The 22,615-nt window shown below is 46.8% G+C and overlaps 1 protein-coding gene across 4 annotated transcripts in view; it reads right to left on the minus strand.

Moving 5' to 3' along the window:
* The window catches only part of RB1CC1 (RB1 inducible coiled-coil 1), a 486,536-nt gene that overhangs the window by 239,301 nt on the left and 224,620 nt on the right, over positions 1-22,615 (minus strand). For all 4 annotated transcript variants that reach the window (XM_069220165.1, XM_069220164.1, XM_069220163.1 and 1 more), the window contains exon 14: positions 9,048-10,960. In XM_069220165.1, coding sequence (XP_069076266.1) covers positions 9,048-10,960 — 1,913 coding nt within the window. The remainder of the gene's footprint in view (positions 1-9,047; positions 10,961-22,615) is intronic.

Genomic DNA, 22,615 nt, shown 5'->3' on the forward strand with positions numbered 1-22,615 from the left:
TAAGATAACAGGTTTGAATGCACTTAACTATCCATCTAGCAATGCCTTGTTTAGAAATTGGATTTCCTGTATGAGGTTTTTGGAAAGCAATAAATAATTGTTTTGTTTTTCGAATTAGTTTTGTTCTGTCAATGTAGTACATTAACGCTCTTTTGATTTCTAATGTATGTAGTGCTCTTTCAGCTACAGAGTCTGGCTGTGGGAAGAACACTGGTAATTCTACTGTTTGATTTAAGTGGAACGGTGATATGACTTTTGGTAAAAAGTTAGGATTTGTCCGTAGAACTACTTTATGCTTGTGTATTTGAATAAATGGTTCTTGTATGGTAAATGCTCGAATCTCACTTACTCTTCTTAAAGATGTGATGGCAATTAAAAATGCAACTTTCCATGTTAAGTATTGCATTTCACAAGAGTGCATGGGCTCAAAAGGTGGACCCATGAGTCGTGTTAAGACAATGTTGAGGTTCCATGAAGGAACTGGTGGTGTTCTTGGTGGTATAATTCTCTTTAGACCTTCCATAAATGCTTTTATGACTGGTATCCTAAATAGAGAAGTTGAGTGCGTAATTTGCAGGTAAGCTGAAATTGCTGTAAGATGTATCTTAATGGAAGAAAAAGCTAGCTTTGACTTTTGCAAATGTAGTAAGTATCCTACAATGTCTTTGGCAGATGCGTGTAAGGGTTGAATTTGATTATTATGGCAGTAATAAACAAATCTTTTCCACTTATTTGCATAGCAATGTCTACTGGTAGGTTTCCTAGCTTGTTTTATGACCTCCATACATTCATGTGTAAGGTCTAAGTGTCCGAACTCTAGGACTTCAGGAGCCAGATTGCTAGATTTAGCGATGCTGGATTTGGGTGTCTGATCTGTTGTTTGTGTTGCGTTAACAGATCTGGTATGTTTGGTAGTTTGACATAGGGCACTACTGAAAGGTCTAGTAGTGTTGTGTACCAAGGTTGTCTTGCCCATGTTGGTGCTATTAGTATGAGTTTGAGTTTGTTTTGACTCAACTTGTTTACTAGATATGGAAGGAGTGGGAGAGGGGGAAAAGCGTAAGCAAATATCCCTGACCAACTCATCCATAACGCATTGCCTTGAGACTGATCTTGTGGGTACCTGGATGCGAAGTTTTGGCATTTTGCGTTTTCCTTTGTTGCAAATAGATCTATTTGTGGTGTTCCCCAACTCTGGAAGTAAGTATTTAGTATTTGGGGGTGAATCTCCCATTCGTGGATCTGTTGGTGATCCCGAGAGAGATTGTCTGCTAACTGATTCTGAATTCCTGGAATAAATTGTGCTATTAGGCGAATGTGGTTGTGAATCGCCCAATGCCATATTTTTTGTGCCAGGAGACACAACTGTGTTGAGTGTGTCCCTCCCTGTTTGTTTAGGTAATACATCGTTGTCATGTTGTCTGTCTTGACAAGAATGTGCTTGTGGCTTATTATGGGTTGAAATGCTTTCAGCGCTAGAAATACTGCCAATAGTTCTAAGTGATTTATGTGAAACTGTTTTTGGTGAGTGTCCCATTGTCCTTGGATGCTGTATTGATTGAGGTGTGCTCCCCACCCTACCATGGAGGCATCTGTCGTTATTACATATTGTGTCACTGGGTTTTGGAAAGGCTGCCCTTTGTTTAAATTTATACTGTTCCACCATTGAAGCGAGGTGTATGTTTGGCGGTCTACCAACACCAGATCTAGAAGTTGACCCTGTGCCTGTGACCACTGTGATGCTAGGCACTGTTGTAAGGGCCGCATGTGCAACCTTGCGTTTGGGACAATGGCTATGCATGAGAACATCATGCCTAGGAGTTTCATCACCATTTTGACTTGTATTTTTTGTTTTGGATACATGGCCTGTATTACCTTGTGAAATGCCTGAACCTTTTGTGGACTTGGAGTGGCAATCCCTTTTGCTGTGTTGATTGTCGCCCCTAAGTATTGCTGTGTTTGACACGGTATAAGGTGTGACTTTGTGTAGTTGATTGAGAAACCTAGTTTGTGGAGGGTTTCTATGACATGCTTTGTGTGTTGTGAACATTTTTCTAGCGTGTTGGTTTTGATTAACCAATCGTCTAGGTACGGGAACACATATATTTGCTGCCTTCTGATATGTGCAGCTACGACTGCCAGGCACTTTGTAAAAACTCTTGGCGCAGTTGTTATTCCGAATGGCAACACCTTGAATTGGTAATGTATCCCCTGGAATACAAACCTTAAGTACTTTCTGTGTGAAGGATGTATCGGTATATGGAAATATGCATCCTTTAGGTCTAGTGTTGTCATGTAGTCTTGTTGTTTGAGTAGTGGAATTACGTCTTGTAATGTCACCATGTGAAAGTGATCTGATTTGATGTAGGTATTTAATGTTCGGAGATCTAATATAGGTCTCAGAGTTTTGTCTTTTTTGGGTATGAGAAAGTACAGAGAGTAAACTCCTGTTCCTTTCTGGTGTTTTGGTACTAATTCTATTGCTTGTTTTAGTAGCAATGCCTGAACCTCTAGTCCTAGAAGATCTATATGTTGTTTTGACATATTGTGTGTTTTCGGTGGGACGTTTGGAGGGAATTTGAGAAATTCTATGCAATAACCATGCTGGATAATTGCTAGGACCCAAGTGTCTGTTCTTATTTCCTCCCAATGTTTGTAAAATTTGGTTAGTCTCTCCCCCACAGATGTTATGTGTTGGGGATGTGTGACTTGGAAGTCACTGCTTGTTTTGAGGAGTTTTGGGACTTTGGAACTTTCCTCTATTCTTTTGGAATTGTCCTCCTCTATATTGTCCCCGAAAACTTCCCCGCTGATACTGGCTCTGGTAAGTCGGTCTTGTCTGTGAGGTTGTGGGTTCTGTGCTTTGTGCTCGAAACCCCCCTCTAAACTGTGTTTTTCAAAATGTGCCTCTGCCCTGTGGGGAGTAGAGTGCGCCCATGGCTTTGGCCGTGTCAGTGTCTTTTTTAAGTTTTTCGATCGCAGTGTCCACCTCCGGCCCAAACAACTGCTGTCCGTTGAATGGCATATTCAGCACAGCTTGCTGTATTTCTGGTTTAAATCCTGATGTACGCAGCCATGCATGTCTCCTTATTGTTACTGCTGTGTTGACAGTTCTAGCAGCTGTGTCTGCATCATCCATTGCTGACCGTATTTGATTGTTGGAGATACTCTGTCCTTCTTCTACTACTTGCTGCGCTCTCTTTTGGAACTCCTTGGGCAAATGTTCTATACAGTGTTGCATTTCGTCCCAATGGGCCCTATCGTATCTGGCCAACAAAGCCTGTGAATTGGCAATACGCCACTGGTTTGCTGCCTGTGCCGCTACCCTTTTGCCTGCTGCGTCGAATTTTCTACTTTCTTTATCTGGAGGTGGTGCATCTCCTGAAGTATGTGAGTTCGCTCTTTTGCGCGCAGCCCCTGTTACAACTGAGTCCGGTGTTAGCTGTTGTGTGATGTACACAGGGTCTGTTGGTGGCGGTTTATATTTTTTCTCCACTCTTGGAGTAATGGCCCTTCTTTTACAGGCTCTTCAAACAGTTGTTTGGAGTGTTTTAGCATTCCGGGTAGCATAGGAAGACTTTGATACTGGCTGTGTGTGGACGACAGTGTGTTAAAAAGAAAGTCGTCTTCAATGGGCTCAGCATGCATGCTGACATTATGAAATGCCGCTGCTCTCGACACCACCTGTGCGTAGGCTGTACTATCCTCTGGTGGCGACGGTCTAGCTGGATAACATTCAGGACTATTATCTGACACTGGTGCGTCATAAAGGTCCCATGCGTCAGGGTCATCTTGACTCATTCCTGTATGAGTTGGGGATTGCATCATTGGTGGAGTGGCTAATGGTGATGGTTGAGGAGAGGATTGTGGAGATGGTGGCGGGGTTACTTGTTTAGCCACCTTTGCCTGTGGCTGCTTGTCTTTTTCCTGAAAGGCAAGTTTGCGTTTCATTTTAATCGGAGGGAGAGTACTGATCTTCCCTGTTTCTTTTTGGATATGGAGCCTTCTTTGTGTATAGTCTGGCTCTATTGTTTCCAATTCCTGTCCAAATCTATGTGTCTTCATTTGTGTGGACAGTCCTTGTTCCTCAGTGTAGGAACTCGTTTTCGGTTCCGAGGCCGGATGTTTCGGTATCGAAACCTTATCGGCTGCTTTTTTCGGTTCCGACGAAACCTTCTTTACTTTCGGCGTCGTGGTCTCTCGGTGCCGACCCATTTCGGTGCCGAACCTGCTCGGAGCCACTATCTCGAGCCCGAGATTGCTGTGTGGCGGTATCTCGACCGGAGTCGGATGACTTCGCCCCCAGCGTGCCCTTTTTCGGTGCCGATGATCGGTCACCTATCTTTCGGGTTAAGCCATGGCCTGTTGGCGGTGGCGTCCCCTGGGTTTTAGTGGTTTTTTCGTGAGTTTTGTGTTTCGACGTCTTACTCACGGTTTTCGGCGTTTCTTCGGGATCGATCTCATCCGATTCCGATTCATGGATGGAGAATGTTTCTTCCTCCTCCTCGAAACGCTCTTGTCCTGACGGCGCCGACGCCATTTGCAGTCTCCTTGCTGTTCGGTCTCTTAGTGTCTTCCCGGACCGAAACGCTCGACAGGCTTCACAAGTATCTTCCTATCTTCTTCTTGTTCCGGCGACAAACACAAGTTACAGACCAGATGCTGATCTGTATATGGATACTTGTTATGGCATTTTGGGCAGAAGCGGAATGGGGTCCGTTCCATCAGCCTTGAAGAGACACGTGGCCGGTCCGACCAGGCCCCGACGGGGGATCGAAAAAACCCCGAAGGGCCACCGGAGCTCTTCAAAAGTCGGTGTCGATCTGTTGTAACTAACCCGATACCGAACGCAAACAACACCGACGATTTTTCCGAGATTCTAACTAACTTTCCGACCCGAAACACGGAGCGAAAAGGAACACGTCCGAACCCGATGGCGGAAAAAAACCAATCTAAGATGGAGTCGACGCCCATGCGCAATGGAGCCGAAATGGGAGGAGTCCCTCGGTCTCGTGACTCGAAAAGACTTCTTCGAAGAAAAACAACTTGTAACACTCCGAGCCCAACACCAGATGGCGGGATGTGCACAGCATGTGTATCTGCAGCTACACATGCCATCGAACATATATATATATCCACACATATATGCAAACACACATTACCTACTGGTGGGGTTGCCACTAGGTACTTATAGTTAAGACCTAGTTTCGATAGAAAAATCGTTTTTTGTTTTTGCTAATAACTGCCATTTGAGGAATGTTCATGAAATTTTCCAAGAAAATCCAACGCTCACTTCAGCGTCTGTATGATAAGTTTCGGCGTGATTTATCAAAGAGGGGGCGAGAAAAAAAATGGGGGGTCCCCAAAACGCTTTTCTCCCATTCATTTTCCATAGGGACTTTGAACAGGAATAGCAGCCGGACTACTGGACAGATTTACACCACATTTGGCAGAAAGCTAGGTCCTGGGACAGAAAGCAACCTTTTTGTGATTTGGTGGACAGCTGTTCAGTGGTTTTCTAGTTATTAAATGAAAACCAAATTTATGCGAAATCTCCTTGGATCCTGGGGAAAAGCAAGGCCCTGATTGTCTGGCTGAAACCTTGCAGAAAAGTTGTGGCCGCCGTTTCTCGCATTGTCTGCTTGGAGTGGGGGAGGGGGACAGTCTAAAAGATATATAATGAGTCAGGATACTGGTATCTTGACCCCCATGACACATGAATCCCTTATGGGCAGAAAAAGGCCTTTTTTTTTTTTTTTTATACAGCAGATATGCAGTTTCGAGGATCCTCCTCGGATCCTGGGGTAAAGCAAGGCCCGGCCCTGTTTGGCTGTCCGCAACCTGATGAAATATTTACATGTGCAATAAAAAAAAAAAACATAGAAATTCACTGAAAAAAAACAAACGTTACAGGGACGTTTCAGATAGCTTGATGATTTACCCATAAAAAAACATAGAAATTCAGCAGTTTGAGTTATACTTATAGTTATACTTATTTGAAGAAACTATGGCCCTCATTTTGAACACGGCAGGATTTTCCGTCATGTTCAGGCTGGCGGTCTTTTCATCGACTGCCAGCCCCCTGGAAAACCCGCTGGCCGTATTATGTTTTCCCCGACATTGTCTCCGCTCGCCGGCCTAGCGGGGAACACGGCCGTAACATTGAGGAGCCGTCGCCAATGTTGGTGTGCGGCGGGTGCAGCAGCACCCGTTGCGCATGTCACTGCCCGCAAATCGGGCAGTGACATGCACGACAGGGGCCTGCACGGGGGCCCCTGCACTGCCCATGCAAAGTGCCCCGGGGCCTGCACGGGGGCCCCTGCACTGCCCATGCAAAGTGCCCCGGGGCACCCCCTCCGCTAGCCTTTTCCCGGCAGGCCAAGGCTGGCAGCATATGAAACATTATCCGCAGGGTAGCGCAGCTACTCTGGCGGATGGTGTTTCATCCCGCTGCCAGGCTGTCTGGTGGCGGGCGCATGGCGGTGGGTGACGGCTTTGCTGCTGGCGGCCATCAACCAGTTCATTATGTGGCGGTTCGGCCCGCCATGCCGGCTTTAGCCGCCACTGCCGGCATGGCGGGCTGAACCGCCTGATTCATAATGACCGTCTATAACTTGCGCCGGAAAGTAACTTTGGGCAACGAGTTATAGTTTCTTAACATAAGTATAACTTTAAGTATTACTACAAATGCTGAATTTCTATGGTTTTGTAAGGGTAAAAAGTCAACCTAACTATATCGTCTCTGTAACCTTTGTTTTTTTCAGTGAATTTATATATACACACAAACAAATACATATTTGTTCTTATATAACAAAAACTCATTACAATCAAAGGAGAAGCGGCACTCCAGGGGTGTTCAAAGTGCTTTTATTCCAGCAGCATTAGTTGCATGACGAAACTGGGCTGGTAACCAGGCTTTGTCTCAATATATATAAGTAAAGTTAGGCCAAATGATTATTCAATGGGCAAGTCTGTGTGGTTCAAACATCTTTAAGACAGCCACACAGATACATCCATCTCTTAAAACTATGATTCAGACACACAAAATAACACAATCAACCCAGGATCCTAAGGAAAAAATAAGTGAATGGTATATAACTGAGAAGTCAAGTGGAAAAAACAGAGCCCAAACACCTTAATTTTCTAAGGCATGTTAGGACAGCCTCACTAACTCAACTATCATTTTCTAAGTCGCGGCTTGCTTCCTTAATGAGGAGAGGTGGCACGCAGGGGGTGGGGGGAGGTGGTGTGTGGGAGCGGGTCTTAAAATTAATTTAAAAAATAAATACTTACCTGCTCCTCGCATGCCGCTCCTCTCCTCCGTCAGGCTCTCAGCCTGCCCTGCGGCCAATCCTGACGCTGCTCAGAGCAGCGTCGGGATTGACTGGGAGTTGGCCCTGGGATTGACTAGGAGTTAGCCCTGGCTGGGCTTTCCCAGGCAGACTGGGAGCCTGTGCAGGCTCTCTCCAGCCCAGCAGAGCCTACAGCGCATGTGTATTTGGCCTGCCCGAGACAGCCAGCCAAACACACATGCGCTATGAGGGGCATGCACAGTGCACTCCCCTAGGTGCTCGTCACCCCGTGGCCCTGCCCCTTCAACAACGAAGGGATAATAAACACAGTTTATTATCCCTTCGTGGTCAAAGGTTTGCAGCTTCTGCTGCTGGCAGGGGGAGATGCTCCTCCGCCCATATGGAAGAGCCACCCCTTCATTTCCTTGATCTTTTTTTTTGCTATGTTCAAAACTTACATTTACTGCACAAACCTCAGTTTGCATAATGAACCTTCCACCAAATGCCCTCAAAAAGGATAGCTATATCATTTTAAAGAATCAAGAACATTGCACAAGCAAATATCACCAAAATCAAATTTGTAAAGCCTATCGTGCAAAACCAAACACTGATGATGATTATATTCAAGTTCTACAATGTCTTCTTTCATTTAAACATTGCAAAACCTTATGATAATATTGTAGTTCAAGTGAATACATTTAAAGGAAGTTATTATTTTTAAAATATTATTGTTACTCTCTTGAAAAGCACACCTTTTGTGTTAAGCTTAGTAAAAGAGCTGAATAAAAATTCTCAAAGCATCATGGTCAGAAAACTGGTAACTGGACAGGAAAACGAAACATGACAACCTATAAACAGCGGCAGTGAAAACCCTGTAGCCACTTTAGAAAAAAGGACGAGATGGTCCCGTCCTCAAAGCAGTTAGACCCAGTGGTGAAAATATTGTCCTAAGTACTCAGGTACACATGTTTTACCTTAAGGAAACCATCACAAAAATAAGAATGGAATTACAAGGTGTTAAGGAGGAATTACAATGGAGATTGAATGATAGTAAGATGATCAGATGGGCAAAGTGAAGGGAGACTGGTCTGTAAAGGAATGACAATACTGTGGGCACATTGGAAAGTCCCCATCTACAAAATAAGCACAATTTAGACTTTATGGTTAATGGATACACTTGCTTTATGTACTTTTGTTTCTGTGATGTTGGACGCAGGATATACAGGAGTCAACCATGCAAATGTGGCTGAAATCATATTGTGGAGAAACATTGCAAGGAACAAGTAGCCAACATTTCAATTCTGGGCATGAAAATAACAAAGGCAGGTAGATTAACAAATGTACATAGGTAATGGATGTGCCAAAATGTGCAACATCTCTTTAGTGATGTTAAACCGAATACTAAATTCAAAAGTTAGATAAAGAACAGAGCTTTTATAATTCAAATGATAATTTTGTGCAATACATTCACAATTCTTCATTGTTAACAACATCAGGATTGGCATTTCAGCATGAGTCATCCTATCTGAAACCACAACAGGAGATACTTACTTTTTCTTGCTATGCTGCATTTTAGTTAGAGAATCAGAAAGTGCTCAAAACACAACTGTAATGAAATATATGGAATGCTTTAAGACCCGGGACAGCTTTGAAGTGTTTATACAACAGTTGTACAAAATATATGAAATAAAAGCATACTCTTTTGATGTGTTGTATACCTTAACCAATTGAAAGTGGTCAATTTGTTATTCATACCTTTGATTCACTTGCTTTTCAAGTTGCTGTACTTTCTCTAACAGTTCTTTTTCAACAGCTTCTCTCTGTAACTCAAACTCTTTTACAGCTGCTTGGACAGCTTCCTCTTTTTCACTAGTAAAGTTTTGGAGAAGCGCTGTTCTGTCCTGTTCTTGGGTTACCAGCAGTAATTCTTTGTCCTCTTTAAGTCTATGGAGAGTAGCTTGGCACTGTTCTAATTGCCCACGCAGAGCAGATGTTTCTTCTTCTTTTTGAGTTCTAAGTGCTTTCACATCATCATCCAATTTAGTGTTTAGTTCTATTATTTGTTCTTGCAGTCTTTTTTCCCCTTCACAGGTTTCTTGATATAAAGAAGACACTTTACTCAGTTCTGCACGTAGCAAGTTGGTTTCCTCTTCATGACGATCCACCAGTTCTGAAATACATTGGTCTTTTTCAATTGTCATTAAAGTTCTCATTTCAGCTAGGCCCAGTTGATATTCATCATTGTTTTCCTGAATTTTCTGAGTTAACCTACTTATCTCTTGCCTTAAACATTCTGTTTCTTTGTCAATCAGTGACTTCAAAGTCTTCTGCTGCTGGACTGTGTTTTCCTCCAGCAGGAGTTTAATTTCATCTGTCTCCGCTTCCTTCAGTGCCATTTCAACTTCCAATTTGCACCTTAAGTCAGACAGTTCAGAGACTCTTTGTTTTAAGTCTTGCAGCTGCTCTTCCTTTTCAATTACAATTGTAACATGTGATTCCTGCATTTCCTCAAGTCTTTTCAGATTTTCACTTTTCAATTTCTCTAGAAGGGTTGCATGGTCAGCTGTTATCTTTTCGAGCTCTTGTGTATGTCTGTCATGTAATTTCTGTTCAAATTCCATAAGACAACTTTTTTCTTGGCTCTCATAATCCGCTTTCAAAAGTCTTATTTTCTCATTGTGTTCAGCTTGAAGCTTTGCAAAATCTTGCAATGCCTTCTCCTCTGCAGATTTCAATTCCAGGATTAGACAATGTTGATCTCTTGTTGTGTTTTCCAAACCAATCAACTTCTGATCTTTCTCATTCTGCAGACATACAAAAGCCTCATTTTCATTCTTCACTAAAGCAAACTCATAATCTCTATTTCGCAAGACTGCTTCAAGACTCTTCAAATCTTCTTTTAATTGATTAATTTTGTGTTCATTTATTTCCCCATCCTCCCTTAATGTTTTCAGCTTTATTTCATACCTGTTTTCTATAGACTGCAGTTCTTTTTGATGGTTTTCTTTCAAAATTGTTTCAAGAGAAACCTTCACCCTCTCAATAATGTTTCTAATTTCTACTGATACACACTTTAGGGTACCAGTAAAGTCACACTGTTCTTTTTCAACATGTGTCCTGAAGTGAACAAGGTCCTCTTTGATATTCCTTAAATTTAATTGGGATTCTAGGGCAGCAACTTTACATTTTTCCAACTTAACTTTTAAGGACACATTTTCTACACCACCATCCTTTTGGCACACTTTTGTGTCCTGCATACGTCGACTGTCTATGGCATTAATAACTGATGAATACAATGATTCCACCATCATTTCTGGACTCTGTGGATCACTAACATTTGGAGACATTGGATTTTCCTCAACAACAAACTCATTCACAGCAGACATAAAATCCGACTCTGGGCTTTCTGCTAAGGAGTCCAAGTCAAGAGATCCTTGTTTAAGAGACTGTTCTATGTTTGGATGGGTGATTGTTTCAAAATCAAAAGTATGGGCGTCAATGCTGTCTGGAGACAGTTCTTCTAATGGACCAGGGAGATCTAAAGGTTGACATAACGGACCCTGAAGACTGAGTGATGGAGGAGTTCGTGAAGAGGTAGTATTAATTCCTGCTGTTGTTTCTATCCTTGGTGTTTTCACTGACTGTGGTGAAGGCTGACCACTGGAAGCCTATAGGGGCAAAAAATAAATGTTTTCACAAATCTTTAAATACAACATTTTCACTCTATAACACTACTGGCTGAATCATTTATTTCACTGCTGGCTTCTTGCATACTAAAAAAAAAAGTCACTAAAGACCTCAACACAGTCAAATACTATGCTAACATATCAGCATTCGTTTCCACCACCATCAATATGTGGAGGTACAGCACTTAAACCAACCCAGCTACAGGTCTTCAACCTCCAAAGAAAAAGTAACTTACATTTGGTAACAATATTTCTGGTGGATTCATAATCTTCCTGCATATTCCTCACCTTATCGTTTTTCCTGTTGTCATGGACTTTCACCAGAGCCAGCAGGTGGCACCATAAGGCTCAAGGACAACATCACTTGTGACGTCACCATAATATGTAAAGAACTAACTGCATACACCATTTAGCACATTTTTCCAACACTCCACTGAGGTTTTTGATTGCGAAACTATTGTGGTGAGGAACAGCGCACCATGGAAAGCAAAAACGGTGAATTGGAAGTAAAAAAGGGACTAGCTAATCTGGGTGGCAGGAGGGAGGTGAGGAATCTACAAAAAGTTTAAGTATCTACCCAAAAATATTTACCCAAGGTAGGGAACTTTTCACTTTGATGGATACATCTTCACAAAGACTCAAAATCTTATGAAGTAGTACGAAACAGTACCTATGGAGGAGGTGGGAGCAAGTAGTACTAGTCAGCCAAAGAAATCACACAACATATTGTCGTAGGACTCCACTGTAGTAACAAGACTGTTGGATTTTGGGCGGCAGCACCACCGAGGGGGACGGAGTGATCCCACAACGTGTGCCATTTGTCAGTCTTACCTTTCTGGCTAGCTACCAGTACCTCACCAGTGCCAGAGGTAAAAGTGATTTGTGGCAGCCTATCGCATGACACTCTAAAGCTCTGCAGGAAAGTTGTGATAGAACAGATCGTACCTCTTTCTCTCAGTTATACAAGTCTCATACATCAAAGACAAACAGAAGCAGGATTTGGTTCAAAAGTTTTATTGAAGCAACTGTGTTCTATGTAAAAAGACGAGAATTACGATTACGAGCATAATGAAACACAACACTATTAATATTACAGCAGTGACCATGAAAGTGAAACACAGGAAGAGTCCCACCATATTGTCACAACAGTGTCTCTGATATCCTAACATACACAAGTTTCTACATGAGAGCGAATAGTAGTGCTAGCCAGAAAAGGATGCCCAATCCATAAACGTGTGTTCAGAGGAAAAGAGGACGTCTGTTAGTCTGCTGGGAGTCCTCCCACGTAGACGAAGAGGAAGTGTGGAGTTTCAGCAGAAACTGTGAGGACGTGCAGCATGAGATGGCAGGCTGGCTGAACTGTCCCCTCTAAGTTGGTGGGGACATCACGTTGCTTTATAATAAAACATGTTGCCGTTCTGAGAACAGCCCTAATTTGACAACACATATTTTCTGTGTAGGGTAGACATTGCATTCCCTGGTCCACTAATACCCAGTAAATAGCCTTGGCGCGAGCACAGGATGAAATCTTGTGCAAAGAAATGAATAACAAACTGCATGGAAGGGCAACTGATAAAAATAATAAAGCTGCCACAAAAGTGATGCCTTGCTAAAACAAGAGGAATAAAATGACAAGTGACTAGGTGAGAGGGCATAGGCAGCAGGCCCAACCTAAAGTAAACATGCCTATATAAATGCTAAAATTACCTCACTTTACACTCCCCACTGTTGGTTTGAGAGTGCTACAGTTTATAAAAACTATACCTACTGCAAAAATCACTATGCCTAAAACAAATTATACTAAAAGCAAGCTAAAAATATACCTAAAAGGAGATAAAATTTCGATGTTGGCAAGCAGACCAAAATCAAGCCGAATTTAAAAGGTTAATTTGTAAGTTTGACAAAAAAGTACATTCTATCAAACTAAGGTTAAAGTCCAACAATAATCATGAGCCTTTTAAAAAATCGTCAGTGTTAGCAATTGTAACTGAATCCAGGAAAGAGTCCACTTCAGCAGGTGAAAAATTAAACAGGTCGTTGACAAGCAAAGTGAGGGAGCACTCGTGTTCCATTGCCTCAGCCACAACTTCGTCTGAGGCAGCAGCATCACGTGCAGTGCCAGGAGCCACTTGATCCACAAAGGAATCCATAGGAAGCTTCTTGTAGCAACTGTCATCTCGATATGCATCTCTAGTAATGAACCCCTCTTTGAGAAAATTAACAGATCTGCGTCCAAAGAAGGTATGCGCTGCATAGCAAGACACACTTCTGGTGCATGTTCAAATGGGCACCACAAACATCGAAAGACGAGCTGCACGCAATTCAGAACTAGTCTGAATGACAAAGACCAGTAAGACTCCAGTTTGTCCAGGATGGTGCTCCGAAATACTGCATCATGCGTTCAAGACACAGTTGGACTAGTGGAAGCGTCATCAGTCCTCCATGTTGAGATGGGGCGACCATTGCGAATGAAAAACAGCAACAGCAAAATGCTGCCAATTAATGCCAAAGTAACAAACAGGGAATCCCACAAAAACACTCAAAAATATTTTGTGTATGGCTGAAGGTATTATGCCAAATATAGAGGAGAAGGTGCTAACAAAACCAGAACTTACGGACTCTAAGAAATGTACAATCCCAGCGGAGTTAGACACACAAAAAATGCGACTTAAAAGTTCACCAAAATGTTTTGGAAAGTTTGTATTTAAAAGGGACTGTTTCTCTGAGGATGACATTGCCACTTGAAGAGCATTGGTCTCGCGATCTGAGTGGCATCTGTTTTTTAAACAAAAAAGCTTTCAGTCTGCTCAGCTTGTCAAAATGTATATTTAAAGTCGCAATATGAGGCCATACTTTTGCTACTTTCATCTGTTGCTGGGGAAAAAAAGCTGATTTCCTCAACAGGTCACAATCTGACCAAAACTGCATAGGCATAGGCCATTGCACTCCGTAACAGCTTTCTCCATCCAGCATCACATAACTCTCATTCCCAAACCCCTGGAATGCCGGACGGACGAACCAAAGGGAAAGTTCAGATAACTGACTTCTGTCACAGCATCTAAAGCTGGTATTCAGGTCACAACAACAATGTGTTTCCCCTGGGCTAGAGTTCTCTCTTTTATAACAGCCAACTGAACAGCAGACAGAATTTTCTCGGTGGGAGCAAAGCGTTGTTCAGCTGTTAAATACAAATGTGATTTGTATGTTATGGGGAAGGTATCACCGACACTGAATGTTATATAGTTGGACCCAATGGCACCAGCAATTACCCTGATGATCAAGTTTTTTTTGTTATCTTCTTTATGTAGAAGTTTTGCATCAAGCATATCCTGCTGTAATGCACTGAGAATATGTGAGTTTTAACCGTCTAATATTTACTTGAAAAATCTGGACATATCAAGTCATAAAGTGGTTTTATGCGTTGTGCATAATCTGGGATGGATGTTCTGCCAAAATTGAAACAAAATGACTGTAGCTTTTTGATAGTATTTGGTGGCTGCAGCTGTGTGCACTTTTCTAGAATGTGTGGCACCAGGCTCTTTCCTTCATCTGATACCTCATATCCCAAAAACAGGACATGGAGAAAGCCAATTTTTGTTTCATGAAATTAAATTTGTAGCCTATTTCAGCAGAACCCACCACAATGCAGTCCACCCGTTTTAGGTGTGGTACCAGGTCGTCATCTGTCAGGTACATGTCACCTAGATAAGACAATGCCTCAGGGTCAAGTAGGGATGTTACACATGCTGAGAACAGTCCAGGACTGTTCTTATACCCTTGTGGGAGACTGCAACATTTTCTTTGCGACCCTAGAGCACTGAAGGTGGTCAGATCGCTGCTTTTATGCACTATGGCCCTCATTATGACATTGGCAGTGAGTACCGCTTACCGCCATGCTGACTGCCGCCAACATACCGCCGCAGCGGATTACCGCTACCCATATTATTACCCACACACAGCAATCCGTCAGTATACAGCCTCACACACAAGTCTGCCAGCCCAAAGGTCAGTGATAAACTGGCAGTAGCAAAACCCACACCGGTACTCCATAAGAACTACGCCCACAGCATTATGACCCACGAATCACAAACCATTGGCGGTACATACCGCTGCGCTCGAAATACACACAACCTAACAAAACACCACCACAGGGTCCACTGCTGCCACATGCCCATCTCCTGCCTCATCCTTCTGAAGAAAAAGGCAACTGCCAACGTAAGGCAAGGTTGTGCAACATACAGCATGCCACGATGATCTGGCACACCTTCTTGGGTGAGTAGTACAGGGATCCACCTGTTAGATGGAGGCAACAAAACCAGGCCTTCAGGAGGCCGAATGTCCTTTCTATTATTCTTCTTGTTTGCCCATGTGCCTCATTGTAATGTTCCTCTGCCTTTGTCCTGGGATTCCTCACAGCGGTCAGTAGTCATGAGAGGTTGGGGTAACCAGAGTCAACTGCAAATATCGAGGGCCAACTGTTAGATACACACTAACCCTTAGGGGCCACACCATACCCATACACCAACACCTACTGGGTGGGAACCAGGGCTCACATATTAGCCACACCCAGTGCCTCTGGAGTTGAGCCATCACGTATGGGATGCTGCTATTCCTCAGGATAAAGGCATCATGCCCAGACCCAGGATACTTTCCATTGATGTGGGAGATGTACTGGTCCACCAGGCACACGATCTGCACATTCATGGAGTGAAAACTCTTAAGATTTCTGAACACCTGTACATTTCTCCGGGGGGAGGACAAATGCAATATGTGTACCATCTTTTGCCCCAATAATGTTGGGGATATGTCCCATTGCATAGAAATCAGCTTTCACTGTGGCCAAATCCTCCACCTGGGGGAAAACTATGTAGCTGCATTTGTGTTTAATCAGGGCAGACAACACTATGGTCAGCACAATTGAGAACAGTGGCTGAGACATTCTTGCTGCCAAGCCCACTGTCACTTGGAAGGAGCCACTTGCCAGGAAATGGAGCACTGAGAACACTTGCACAAGAGGTGGGTCCCGGTGGGCTGACAGATAGCAGATATCAGGTCAGGCTCCAATTGGGCACACAGCTCTGTGATTGTGGCCCTGTCCAGTCTATAGGTGAGGATAAGGTGCCTGTCCACCATTGTTGTCAAGTCCACCTGGGACCTGTACACGAGGGGTGTCTCCATCTCCTATTCATCCGCAGCGGTTGCAATCTAGGGTGCAAACGGTGAGCAGTGGTCAGTACTCCATATTTCCAAACATTACACTGCATTGCATGTTGTGACTGTAACAGTATATTGTTGGATAGGCCCAGATGTGTACTGTGACGCAGTTAAGTGCCATGGCCTGCCCCCCCAAACCCCCCTGAAATGGCATCCCCCTGTCCTGTATGGAGGGACATGTGGAAATGAGGTAATTCCACTGACGTTGTGCGCCATTGAGCGAGGCGGTCGAGAACCGCTGTGCAACTCCTCATTGGATATCACTGGGCCCTATGGGTTACAGTGGAAAATGGTGATGCACACCGGCGGTGATGGTATGCACCGCCGTGGACGTGACCGTCATTTTCTAACTGTTCACTCACTTGCTACCTGACCTTCAACAGGAGAGGACCTACACTGCAAGTGCTGCTGTGTCTGTAACCCCCCATGGCTCGTGTCACTGGGGAAAGAGCCCCTGCCTTCACCGCTGCAGAGTTGGAGAGACTGGTGGATGGGGTCCTACCCTAGTACCGAATGCTGTATGGGACTCCAGACCAACAGGTGAGTACACTGTGAGAATGATGCATGGGGCATGAATGCATGGAGTGGTGTGTGAGGGCCGCGCATGGGGGGGGTTTGGTGGAAGGGTCCTGGGCAACCTGCTGCATGTATGGTGAGCAATGTCTGTGCGTAAGGGGATGTGAGGGCTATAGTGGGCCATGAGTGTAACATGCAGGAAGGTCTGACTGATACCTTTTCCTATGTGTATTTTTCTGCAGGTCAGCGCCCATTCAAAAAAGGGTATTTGGCGTGCCATTGCCAAGGATGAGTGGAACCTGGGGGTCTACGGCAGGCAGAGCAACCACTGTCACAAATAGTGGGAGGACCTGAGACGCTGGGCAGGGAAGCACACGGAGTCCCAGCTGGGGATGGCCTTCCAACGAGGAAGGGGTGTCCGTCGAACCCTGACCCCCCCCCCCCCCGATGGTCCACATACTGGCTGTAGCCTATCCGGAGCTAGATGGGCGCTTGGGAGCATCACAGCAGCCACAAGGGGGTGGGTACAGTTCCCCAATATACTTCTTGCACGTGGTGGGGTGGCATCCGGGTGGGGGATGTGGGCCTGTGGGTGCACCTAGGCCAGGCCAGACATTGCTGGGTAGGCCCCATGTTGGGCTGGTTCTGATGTCAACCTCCTCCAACCAAACTAGTAGGCATCCACTACTGGGCAAGTGTCTGTGGGTCTCAGGTATGGTGCAGTTGGCATTAGGTATCCCTGTCCATGGGCTGGTGACTAGCATTGTGACTGTTAGTGCATTGCCTAGTGCGTAGGCCTGTGTGTGTGTGTGCTGTGAACGCCAACGGTGGTAGTGTTGCCGCCACTGGCCAAGGGTATCCTTTGTCTCTCCCCCCCATTTTTGTTTTGTCACCCTGTCCTTATGTGCATTAGCATCATCTGGCAGAGGACCAAAGGCACCGGCGACCGGCGACGGGGAGAGCTGCATCCCACAGGGCCCAGGAGGCCGAATCCACCGACGGTAAGGGCACCAGTGGGACGGAGGGCGAGGGGAGCACCACGGAGGGGACAGTTCTGACAGTGATACCTCCTCTGATGGAAGGTCCCTGGTGGTGGCGGACACCTTTGTGTCCACCCCAACTACAGGTACAGCCGCCACCTTCTGTACCAGCACAGCCCTCCCAGCAGCCCCTCAGCGTGTTTCCCAGGAGGGTGGGCATCTCCTTCGCCCCAGACACCTCAGGCCCTGCCCCAGTTAGCCCTTCTGCCCTGAATGAGGAGGCTATTGACCTCCTGCCATCCATCTCTGTTGGGCAGTCAACCATTGTGAATGCCATCCAGGGGCTGGCAGCCCATTTGCAACAAACACATACATTTCTGGAGGGCATTCACTCTGGCATGGTGGCCCCAACAGACATCAATCCAGGCTCTGACCTCCTCCCTGATGGCACTGACCCGGTTTCCAGCCCAACCTCCTCTGCTCAATCCCATTCCTCTCAACCCCAACGTATCACAGGCACACAGGCAGACCAGCATACCTCCAAGACAACACACAGGAGTGGTTCAGGCAAACACAAGCACCACACATCACCCCACAGGCACTCACACAAACACCATCCAGATACAGGCATACCAAAATCCATTGCCTCCACTGTGTCCCCCTCCTCCTTGTCGTCCACCTCCCTCATAGTAGCGTCTACACTCACACCTGCATGCACTACATCCTCATCCACTACCACCATCACGCCTATCACTACAAGCCCCTCACTGGCCGTCCCCACCCCCACTTCCATGCACACGTCGCCTGTGTCCTCTCCCACTGTGTCTGTGCCCCCTCCTCCCAAATAACTCAAACGCAAGCACTCAGACACCCAACAGCCATCCACCTCACAACAGCATCCAGCCCATGCACCTGCACCCAAACACAGCAGACAGACACCTCCTACAACCATTTCCTCTTCCTCCACTCCCAAGCCTTCACCCTCTTCCCGCCCCAATGCCCCTAAGAAGCTTTTCCTCTCCACCGTTGACCTCTTCCCTACCACCTCCTCCCCCTCCTACTGGTCGGGCCAGGGTGGTCGGAACTCAGGCAAGCACCTCAGCCACCCTGTCCACGGCCACAGTAGTGTCAACAGCTACTGCAAGTGGGAGAGGATCCCGGGCACCAGGCAGCAATACTGACACGGTGCCTGCACCAGGTGCATCAAGGAAGGGCAAGGAGGCACCACCAGCTGCGACAGGGAAGGGCAAGGAGGCACCACCAGCAGCGTCTAGGAAGGGCAAGGAGGCACCACAAGCAGCATTTAGGAAGGGCAGGGAGGCACCACCACCAGCATTTAGGAAGGGCAGGGAGGCACCACCAGCTGCAGGAGGGAAGGGCAAGCGGCAATCCCCAGCTGCTCACAAGAAGGGCAAGGGGCCTGCACCAGCAGGCAGGAAGGACAGGACGCCAGCTGCTGGGACTGATTCTGAGCCCCCACCACCAACCATGGTGGTTCAGCTGTCCGAGGCTGCATGGGAAGGGCTGGAGCCTCCAACCACCACTGGAAGCACTGTCGCCAGCACCGCCACCAGCACCACTGCCAGCAACAGCAGCCCCAGTGGGCATCCGTTCGAGACTGCAGGGGAAGGGCTGGCGCCTCCTCCTACCACTACTAGCACCACCACCGGCACCACTGTCAGCAGCAGCAGCCCCAGTGGACAGCTGTTCGAGGCTGCAGGGGAAGGGCTGGAACCTCCCCCCACCAATGCCAGCACTGCCAGCAGCAGCAGCCCAGGGGGGCAGCCGTCCGAGGCTGCAGGGCATGGGCTGGAGCCTTCCCCCACCACTGCCAGCACCGACACTAGCACCGCCGCCAGAACCGCCACTGGCACCCCTGCCAGCAGCAGCAGCCCCAGTGGGCAGCCGTCTGATGCTGCCGGGGATGGGCTGGAGCCTCCCCCCCACCACTGCTAGCACCGACACCAGCACTGCCACTGCCACCACTGAGCAGCAGTCACCGCCGGCGGACAGTGTGTAGTCCTGCCTCCAGAGGTTGTAAATCCTGTGTGTAAGGAAATGCCTCCTTGGCATGGTTGCCCCCTGACTTTTTGCCTTTGCTGATGCTATGTTTACAATTGAAAGTGTGCTGAGGCCTGCTAACCAGGCCCCAGCACCAGTGTTCTTTCCCTAACCTGTACTTTTGTATCCACAATTGGCAGACCCTGGCATCCAGATAAGTCCCTTGTAACTGGTACTTCTAGTACCAAGGGCCCTGATGCCAAGGAAGGTCTCTAAGGGCTGCAGCATGTCTTATGCCACCCTGGAGACCTCTCACTCAGCACAGACACACTGCTTGCCAGCTTGTGTGTGCTAGTGAGGACAAAACGAGTAAGTCGACATGGCACTCCCCTCAGGGTGCCATGCCAGCCTCTCACTGCCTATGCAGTATAGGTAAGACACCCCTCTAGCAGGCCTTACAGCCCTAAGGCAGGGTGCACTATACCATAGGTGAGGGTACCAGTGCATGAGCATGGTACCCCTACAGTGTCTAAACCAAACCTTAGACATTGTAAGTGCAGGGTAGCCATAAGAGTATATGGTCTGGGAGTCTGTCAAACACGAACTCCACAGCACCATAATGGCTACACTGAAAACTGGGAAGTTTGGTATCAAACTTCTCAGCACAATAAATGCACACTGATGCCAGTGTACCTTTTATTGCAAAATACACCCCAGAGGGCACCTTAGAGGTGCCCCCTGAAACTTAACCGACTGTCTGTGTAGGCTGACTAGTTCCAGCAGCCTGCCACACCAGAGACATGTTGCTGGCCCCATGGGGAGAGTGCCTTTGTCACTCTGAGGCCAGTAACAAAGCCTGCACTGGGTGGAGATGCTAACACCTCCCCCAGGCAGGAGCTGTGACACCTGGCGGTGAGCCTCAAAGGCTCACCCCTTTGTCACAGCCCAGCAGGGCACTCCAGCTTAGTGGAGTTGCCCGCCCCCTCCGGCCACGGCCCCCACTTTTGGCGGCAAGGCTGGAGGGAACAAAGAAAGCAACAAGGAGGAGTCACTGGCCAGTCAGGACAGCCCCTAAGGTGTCCTGAGCTGAGGTGACTCTAACTTTTAGAAATCCTCCATCTTGCAGATGGAGGATTCCCCCAATAGGGTTAGGATTGTGTCCCCCTCCCCTTGGGAGGAGGCACAAAGAGGGTGTACCCACCCTCAGGGCTAGTAGCCATTGGCTACTAACCCCCAGACCTAAACACGCCCTTAAATTTAGTATTTAAGGGCTACCCTGAACCCTAGAAAATTAGATTCCTGCAACAACAAGAAGAAGGACTGCCTAGCTGAAAACCCCTGCAGAGGAAGACCAGAAGACAACAACTGCCTTGGCTCCAGAAACTCACCGGCCTGTCTCCTGCCTTCCAAAGAACTCTGCTCCAGCGACGCCTTCCAAAGGGACCAGCGACCTCTGAATCCTCTGAGGACTGCCCTGCTTCGACGACGACAAGAAACTCCCGAGGACAGCGGACCTGCTCCAAAAAGACTGCAACTTTGTTTCAAGAAGCAGCTTTAAAGAACCCTGCAACTCCCCGCAAGAAGCGTGAGACTTGCAACACTGCACCCGGCGACCCCGACTCGGCTGGTGGAGAACCAACACCTCAGGGAGGACCCCCGGACTACTCTACGACTGTGAGTACCAAAACCTGTCCCCCCTGAGCCCCCACAGCGCCGCCTGCAGAGGGAATCCCGAGGCTTCCCCTGACCGCGACTCTCTGAAACCTAAGTCCCGACGCCTGGAAAAGACCCTGCACCCGCAGCCCCCAGGACCTGAAGGACCGGACTTTCACTGGAGAAGTGACCCCCAGGAGTCCCTCTCCCTTGCCCAAGTGGAGGTTTCCCCGAGGAAGCCCCCCCTTGCCTGCCTGCAGCGCTAAAGAGATCCCCTGATCTCTCATAGACTAACATTGAAAACCCGACGCTTGTTTCTACACTGCACCCGGCCGCCCCCGCGCTGCTGAGGGTGAAATTTCTGTGAGGGCTTGTGTCCCCCCCGGTGCCCTACAAAACCCCCCTGGTCTGCCCTCCGAAGACGCGGGTACTTACCTGCAAGCAGACCGGAACCGGGGCACCCCCTTCTCTCCATTCTAGCCTATGCGTTTTGGGCACCACTTTGAACTCTGCACCTGACCGGCCCTGAGCTGCTGGTGTGGTGACTTTGGGGTTGCTCTGAACCCCCAACGGTGGGCTACCTTGGACCAAGAACTGAACCCTGTAAGTGTCTTACTTACCTGGTAAAACTAACAAAAACTTACCTCCCCCAGGAACTGTGAAAATTGCACTAAGTGTCCACTTTTAAAGTAGCTATTTGTGAATAACTTGAAAAGTATACATGCAATTGAAATGATTCAAAGTTCCTAATGTACTTACCTGCAATACCTTTCAAACAAGATATTACATGTTAAATTTGAACCTGTGGTTCTTAAAATAAACTAAGAAAATATATTTTTCTATAACAAAACCTATTGGCTGGATTTGTCTCTGAGTGTGTGTACCTCATTTATTGTCTATGTGTATGTACAACAAATGCTTAACACTACTCCTTGGATAAGCCTACTGCTCGACCACACTACCACAAAATAGAGCATTAGTATTATCTCTTTTTACCACTATTTTACCTCTAAGGGGAACCCTTGGACTCTGTGCATGCTATTCCTTACTTTAAAATAGCACATACAGAGCCAACTTCCTACACTGTGGTTCTGACACCCAGGTGAGAGACTGTGACCTTGCTCTCCCCAAGATCTGCATCACAGTGTACAATGCCCCCTCTAGAACCAGTGGAAGAGGCCATCCACTCAACCCATCCTTCCCAGGTTGAAGCACACTGGGTACAAGGCCCACTCCAGAACCAATGGAAGAAGCCATCCACTCACCCCATCCT

The sequence above is a fragment of the Pleurodeles waltl genome, chromosome 2_2 (assembly GCF_031143425.1).
Source record: "Pleurodeles waltl isolate 20211129_DDA chromosome 2_2, aPleWal1.hap1.20221129, whole genome shotgun sequence".
NCBI lineage: Eukaryota > Metazoa > Chordata > Amphibia > Caudata > Salamandridae > Pleurodeles > Pleurodeles waltl.